Source organism: Oncorhynchus gorbuscha, linkage group LG24 (assembly GCF_021184085.1).
Source record: "Oncorhynchus gorbuscha isolate QuinsamMale2020 ecotype Even-year linkage group LG24, OgorEven_v1.0, whole genome shotgun sequence".
NCBI classification, from domain to species: Eukaryota; Metazoa; Chordata; class Actinopteri; order Salmoniformes; family Salmonidae; genus Oncorhynchus; species Oncorhynchus gorbuscha.
The window spans coordinates 35,253,928-35,262,005 of record NC_060196.1 but is presented as its reverse complement, the minus strand read 5'-3'; the positions used below and the strand labels follow the sequence as shown (position 1 = coordinate 35,262,005).

Here is an 8,078-nt window from a genome sequence, read left to right as displayed (position 1 = left end):
TCATTACCTGCCTTTCAAAAAAAACATAGCTGATATGGCTGACTTGCTTAAACAAATGTGGTTTCTACTGACAATTGACATGTACAAACTATGGCATAAAGGGACGATGAGCAGATAAGAGGTTATCTGTAATTTCAATTAAGACATTTATGACCAAGCGAGGAAGGACGTAGTCAATTTGTTCAGCACTTTTGAAATGTACAGTGACAGAATTCAGAACATGGGCCGTTCTTATAGTATTCTCCCTGTACACCAAGTTAGAACCGTCGGATAAATAAAGGGGGTGAATATGCAGACAATGAAAGCTCTTACAATATTCAATGATTATATTTCTCTAAAACAGGCTAAGTAGGCTAAGTTATGAGGGGGAAAGAGACCAACTTATTAGGGTGAGGGACATGGGCTACTAACAGCACACCACCCTGCATACCACTGCTGGCTTGCTTCTGAAGCTAAGTAGGGTTGGTCCTGGTCAGTTCCTGGATGGGAGACCAGATGCTGCTGGAAGTGGTGTTGGAGGGCCAGTAGGAGGCACTTTTTCCTCTGGTCTAAAAAATCTCCCAATACCCTGCGTAGGGTGCCGTATTTAGGATGGGGCGTTAAACTGGTGTCCTGACTCTTTGAGGTCATTAAAGATCCCATGGCACTTATCGTAAGAGTAGGGGTGTTAGCCCCGGTGTCCTGGCTAAATTCCCAATCTGGCCCTCAAACCATCACAGTCACCTAATAATCCCCAGTTTACAATTGGCTCATTCATCCCCTTCCTCTCCCCTGTAACTATTCCCCAGGTTGTTGCTGCAAATGAGAACGTGTACATAACATACACTTAGTATTATTTTCTTAGCTTCAGTATACATATCTCATTGGCATATTACATCATATATGCAGCAGCATACAATACATTTTTGGACTCAACTTGTTGTGCGGTGCTCACTTGAACAGGAATCTGGTGCGGCGGTCCTTCATGTGGGCAAATTTTATCATCAAACATTGCCATCAAAGTCTGGCATTCCCTGGATTTAAGGTGCATTCAAGACAACTGCAAACTCAGAAAAAAACAAGGTTGAATCATGACGTCAGTGATCTTCAGGTTGGAGCTCAAGAAAGAGGCCAGAGTTCCTGACTTGGAATTCCGAGGTAGATGACCGTTCACTACTGTCACGCCTTGGTCATTGTATTTTGTGTTTTTGTTATATGTTTGGGTAGGCCAGGGTGTGACATGGGTTTATATGTTGTTTTTCGTATTGGGGTTTGTAGTATTTGGGATCGCGGCTGATTAGGGGTGTTGTATAGGCTTGGCTGCCTGAGGCGATTCTCAATCAGTCAGGTGATTCTCGTTGTCTCTGATTGGGAACCGTATTTAGGCAGCCTGAGTTTCGCTTTGTAATTCGTGGGTGTTTGTTCCTGTCTCTGTGTAGTGTCACCAGATAGGCTGTAATTAGTTTCACGTTCCGTTCTGTTGTTTTTGTATTTAGTATCAGTTATTTCATGTACCGCGTTTTCTTTCATTAAAGTCATGAGTAACCAACACGCTGCATTTCGGTCCGACTCTCTTTCTTCAACAGACGAACGCCGTTACAACTACGTATTTTCCCAATTGGAACTAGTTTTTTTCAGAGTTCCCAGTTTTCTTGAACTCACTGATGTCTGAGATTTCCCAGTACCAAGTTTCCAGTTGTTTTGAACGCCGCAGAAGTCATGTTGGATTGACAGCATGGCCAATGTATACAACCTTTATTGGCCCGTGGTGTTGAATGTTTATTCTTTATAAGCTTGGTAAAGAGACCCTTAAACCCAGACTTGGACCACACCCCCCTGAAAAAGCAGGCTAATGATTGCTTTGCAATACTTGCAGTTAGCCACTGATTCTTTACAAACCACTCATTGTTGAATTTGCAATTTCCAAGTTGTTGTGTAATATTTATGTCCAATGGCCAATGAGCACCCATACATTTTATCTATAATTTCTCTTCATATGACAAGGATTGTGAAGGATTTGCCAGTAGATTGTCGCCTTGATTCATGATTATGACTGCTTGTCTAGCTTGCTAGCTAAGATTTTGAAAGTATGATGTTGACATGATCAGTCCATTCAAAGCTACTGTAGATATAACGTGATTTGACATCATTTTATCTATGGCCAATGACCTTGAGCCTTCTTGGATGGGCACTTCTAATGTAACTACAGTATATACAGTCTATAGGATTGAGGTCAGGGACACTCCAATACCTTGACTTTGTTGTCCTTAAGCATTTTGCCACAACTTTGGAAGTATGCTTGGGGTCATTGTCCATTTGGAAGACCCATTTGTGACCAAGCTTTAACTTCCTGACTGATTTCTTGAGATGTTGCTTCAATATATCCACATAATTGTCCTTCCTCATGATGCCATCTATATTGTGAAGTGCACAAGTCCCTCCTGCAGCAAAGCACCCCCACAACAGGATGCTACCACCCCTGTGCTTCACGGTTGGGATGGTGATCTTCGGCTTGCAAAGCTCCACCTTTTTCCTCCAAACATAATGATGGTCATTATGGCCAAACAGTTATATTTTTGTTTCATCAGACCAGAGGACATTTCTCCAAAAAGTATGATCTTTGTCCCCATGTGCAGTTTAGGCACCAAAGTACATTCATATCTCGGAGACGCAGTATGACGGCTGCGTGGTCCCATGGTGTTTATACTTGCCTACTATTGTTTGTACAGATGGACATGGTACCTTTAAGCGTTTGGAAATTGCCGGATGAACCAGACTTGTGGAGATCTGCCATTTTTTCTGAGGTCTTGACTGATTTCTTTTGATTTTCCCATGAGGCACTGAGTTTGAAGTTAGGCCTTGAATTACATCCAAAGGTATACCTCCAATTGACTCAAATGATGTCATTTAGCCTATCAGATGCTTCTAAACTCTTGACATCATTTTCTGGAATTTTCCAAGCTGTTTAAAGGCACAGTAAACATAGTGTATGTAAACTTCTGACTCACTGGAATTGTGATACAGTGAATTACAAGTGAAATTATCTGTCTGTAAAAAATAGTTGGAAAAATGACGTCCTAACCGACTTACCAAAAGTATAGTTTGTTAACAAGAAATTTGTGGAGTGGTTGAAAAACGAGTTTTAATGACTCCAACCTAAGTGTATGTAAACTTCCGACTTCAACTGTATATAGCATAAAACCTACATGTAGCTTTAGTTTGAAATTCCTGATGTGTAATACTCGACATGTGTAACCAATTATAACAGTCCTCTTAGTGTGTAAAATGAGACAAATATAATTCTACATTAGTATTGAACTCAAGGTCCTGGGCCTTTTCTTAATTAATGTTGCAGTTGGTATAAATGAGTCAGTCTCTATTTACCAAGGGAACAATTTCTACACACACAGCAACATTTGCAAATAACGTTTCCCCTAATCATCCCTAAATATCATCGTTCATATTCAATGGAACATAACAAACTTCCTATATCTCCTCTAATAAATCACACAATTTTATGTCATGGAAACTGACTAACATATTCCATGGCTTGGAACTTCAAAGATAAGTCATTTTAGTAATTTTCTTTTACAGCATATTACTTTTATTGTAATTTTACTATTACCAATTTATCTTTATTACCAATATATTTAAATCGATTTATTTTTATCTATTCGATTTCGAAAAATTGGGAAAGTTAATCTGTATACTCGTAGATGATCTGGTTTAAACCAGTACACACACCCGAAATAGAACAGAAAACAGAAACAGCTAACATGGTATTCACACAGACAGTCAGAAACTGCTTAACTTAGTCATTTTCAGGCTGACGCATCTAGACTGTGTTGCGGCTGCCATGTTTCTATACCATCGCAATTATTGTTGTGTTTGAACAACTTGGTTGTCATTCTCTCCGTTTTGTGTTATTTCTCACGAGGAAATGTCCTGTGTACATTTTCTTTAACCAGATGCTTTGACAAGACGCCTACTGCGTTTGAGCAATCAGCACTCCTACGCAACATGGGGACTCTTGGACTTTAGAGTGGATCACACCAGTGGCAAGCTGAGCAGCAAGGGTCAGCCTGCAGTCACATGCTAGAACAAACATCCAATGATAGTCCAGTACTTCAGCCTACGCAGCCATGGGGCTTGATCTGGGGTGGCCCCAATCGTTCCTGAAGGACTATAAGATGTTTGGGAGGCTCAAGGAAAGATACCGTCCGGCCTAAACTGTCCTGCAATTCAGGTGAGTGGTCCTCTCTCTTTCTCTACCAAGGAAATCTTATGTTTGATATGGTAAAATATTTGATTTTCTTGCAATATGTTGTTTAGTAGTAAACACATAATAACTGATGTGCATTCAATTGAAGAGGGACATTTCTTCCCAACCAGATTGTAATCTGCTCATTTAAATGGTGTTGTTATCAGCAGTAGTTGAGAAGGTGATCTTTAAAGTGCTTGATAGATGTTTTATTCCTGTGTTTTAAGAGGTGAACTGTCAATATGAATCAAGATGATTCTTCTCAGTGAATTCAGAAAGGCAAATAAAGATGTAAATGAAACAGAGTCCTTGTTTAATTCCATTACAAATTTGCTCAGACAGGCAGAAGTTGCAATTTACTAGGGAGTTAGGGGTATGGGGTATTTGTCTTTTCTTTATTTGAACCTTTATTTAATGAGGTAAGTCAATTAAGAACAACTTCTTATTTACAATGACGGACTACCCCAGCCAAACACTAACAACGCTGGACAAATTGTGCTCCGCCATATGGGACTCCCAATCACAGTCGGTTGTAATACAGCCTAGAATCGAACCAGGGTCTGTAGTGACACCTCTAGTACTAAGAAACTGTGCCTCAGAACACTGCGCCACTCAGGAGCCATTACTATTACTCCATTACTATTAAACCAATTAATTATGATTTGAAATCTTCCTGAATTAACTGAGTGGCAGGTTTGATCCAAAACCTGCCACTGAGTGCCCTTATTTGTTATACCAAGAGAAATTCCTTGAAACCACAAAATGCTTTAGGGATGGCAATCCTACCACCCGGGAGTGGTGGGAAAAGTACTCAATTGTCATACATGAGTAAAAATAAAGATACCTTAATATAAAATGACTCAAGTAAAAGTGAAAGTCCCACAGTAAAATACTACTTGAGTAAATGTACTAAAGTACAGTGGTGGAAAAAGTAATCAATTGTCATAATTGAGTAAAAATATAAAAAGTAAATACTATGTGTCTACATAAAATTCCTTATATTACACAAACCAGACAGCACGATGTTCTTGTGTTTTAAATATACGGCTAACCAGGGGTAAACTCCAACACTCAGACATACGGTGATCAAACCATACCTCCACAGACCTATGGGGTCAAGCTTATCCTAGCACTTTCTTCTCTCCTCAGGTGCCATACTCAGCAGCCATGAAGTTCTCCCTTGCCGCCCTAGTTGTCGTGCTCGCTCTGGCACACGGTAAGTGAAAAATCTTCATAAGTTAAAGGAACATTCTGTCGTTAGCTTCTCCCCTGTGGTAGCACTCAGACTTAAATACACAATCATAGCTGAAACAAAAACATGTACACACACACACACACAGTCTCATAGATTGCATTCTGTATGGAGATTATGCGGTTCTATAACTATATTTCATATATGTGCATGATACACTGAGTGTACAAAACATTAAGAATACCGGCTCTTTCCCTCACATAGACTGACTAGGTGAATCCAGGCGAAAGCTATGATCCCATATTGATGTCACTTGTTAAATCCACTTCAATCAGTGTAGATGAAGGGGAGGAGACAGGTTAAATAAGGATGTTTAAACCTTGAGACAATTAAGACATGGATTGTGTATGTGTGCTATTCAGAGGGTGAAAATATTTAAGTCCATTTGAACGGGATATGGTATAAGGTGCAGGGAGCACCGGGTTGTGTCAAGAACTGCAATGCTGCTGGTTTTTCACGCTCAACAGTTTCCCATGTGTATCAAGAATGGTCTAACACCCAAAGAAAATTCTGCCAACTTGACACAACTGTGGGAAGCATTGGAGTCAATATGCTTTCAACACTTTGTAGAGTCCATGCCCGATAAATTTGGGCTGTTCTGAGGGCAAAAGGTGTTCCTAATGTCCGGTATACTCAAATGTATAATACAACAATACTGAGAGATATGCAACATATAGGAATCTTATATTGCAGAGTTGGTGGATTTATTTATAAGTCATGTATTTTAAATTACTGTATGTAGAGAGAGTCTTGTATGTGCTGTCGTATGCTGTATGTGCATAAATGGTTTGAGTACAATGTTGGAATATGTTAATGAAGTTATCCTCTGGCTACCCATAGGAAGCCAAGCAACACAGTCCCCCGAGGTTGAGAAGCTGGCACAGTATTTCCAGGATCTGTCAGCTCAGCTGACCTCCACCACTCAGGAGCTAGTGCAGAAGATCCAGTCAGAGTGAGTGACATTTTTTAAACAATTATCTGTGGGAAAAAAAACACAACTCATCTTCATTCATTTGCATAATTTACAATAAACAGCAGTCAAAAATAATGCTAAAGAATGGATGCTTTGCAACAATCATATACATGAGATAAAAAATGCTAATGACCAGCAAACAGGCAATGTGTTTCGATCTTATTTTCAAATAATATTTATGGCACTCCCTCTGTCAATATTCAGACCACTAACCACCAGCTTCCTTCCAAACAGGACCTTCGTAGAGGATGGAAAGTCCCAGCTGCAGCAGATCCAGGCCCAGCTGGCACCCCTGGCCGATAATATGCAGGCCCAGCTGAAGCCCCTGGCTGAGAACATGCAGGCCCAGCTTAAGCCTCTGGTCGACAACTTCCAGGCTCAGATGGAAGACCTCTTCCGCAAGCTGATGGACCAGACCAAGTCCCTCGGCCAATAAAGCAGTTATTTTTCAATAACCTTATCACCTCGGACCGAATCAACAGCTCCATGGGCTTACAATCAGTCAAAACCAATCCAACAAGAACCCGACAAGCTTTCAACCCTCTGCTTAAGTCAATCAATCAATCAAATGTATTTATAAAGCCCTTCTAACATCAGCTGATGCCACAAAGTGCTGTACAGAAACCCAGTCTAAAACCCCAAACAGCATGCAATGCATGTGTAGAAGCATGGTGGCTAGGAAAAACTCCCTAGAAAGTATTTTTGTGCCAAGAAGAATGTGCCAAGACGAATGTTGTTGACATGCAAAGTCAGACAGTAGTAATCCAGAACATCATTAAAACTTGGAAAGAAACTGGTTCTGTGGTATCTATTGTAATTTGTAGTCTATTAATTTTATTCGTTTCCAGTCATACATCAATTCACATATTTGTTTGGTGTACGATTATTGAAAATCTGTTTAATTCCTCAATTTAGGAATTCTAGTTTCAATAACCCATTTTACTCCATCACAGGTCATACACTACCAACCCATTCCCTCGATTAAAACATCAATTGACTCCCCTCCGTATTTATTTGGACAGTGAAACAAAAATGTATACTTTTGGCTCTTCTCCAGCATTTTGTATTTTAGAGCAAATGTTTCATATGAGGTGTCATTACAAAATGTCACCTTTCATCTGAGGGAATTTTCATATATATCGTTTTTACCGTTTTGAAATAAAGCAGTGGAGAACCGAGTTGTCGCTACATGGTATACAGCTACATAATCAGGAATCAAGGTAAGATCCAGGTGCAGACTGTCGAGGTAACAATGTTTATTGTTGCAACAGGGGCGGGCAAAGACAGGTCAAGGCAGGAGGGGTCGAAAATCCAGAGTAAAGCAAAGGTACAGGATGGCAGGCGGACTCAGGGTCAGGGACAGGCAGAGAGGTCAGGCGGGCAGTACAGGGTGAGGATAAGCAGAGGTCAAAAACCAGGAAGATGAGGAAAGAGAGGCTGGGAAACGGTAGGCGCTGACAGAAAACCGCTGGTTAGCTTGAACGAACAAGACGAACTGGCAACAAACAGACAAGGAACACTGGCATAAATACACAGGGGATAATTGGAAAGAGGGGCGACACCTGGAGGGGGGTGGAGACAAGCACAGGTGAAACAGATAAGTGTGTGACACG

At 40.5% G+C, this 8,078-nt stretch overlaps 1 protein-coding gene across 1 annotated transcript; it reads left to right on the top strand.

The window, feature by feature from the left end:
* The first annotated feature begins 4,131 nt into the window (after positions 1-4,131).
* On the top strand, positions 4,132-7,463 carry LOC124013420 (type-4 ice-structuring protein-like). Its single transcript, XM_046327768.1, has 4 exons — positions 4,132-4,225; positions 5,390-5,456; positions 6,333-6,444; positions 6,700-7,463. Exons 2-4 carry the CDS (start codon positions 5,408-5,410, stop codon positions 6,899-6,901), a joined length of 363 nt encoding a protein of 120 aa, XP_046183724.1. The 5' UTR covers positions 4,132-4,225; positions 5,390-5,407; the 3' UTR covers positions 6,902-7,463.
* Positions 7,464-8,078: the final 615 nt, after the last annotated feature.

Bases quoted from the DNA above. Each gene is read 5' to 3' on its own strand.
- LOC124013420 (XM_046327768.1), top strand. From the start codon at position 5,408: ATGAAGTTCTCCCTTGCCGCCCTAGTTGTCGTGCTCGCTCTGGCACAC. The intron at 5,457-6,332 runs GTAAGTGAAAAA...GGCTACCCATAG, and splicing joins CGTGCTCGCTCTGGCACACG to GAAGCCAAGCAACACAGTCC. The intron at 6,445-6,699 runs GTGAGTGACATT...CCTTCCAAACAG, and splicing joins GTGCAGAAGATCCAGTCAGA to GACCTTCGTAGAGGATGGAA.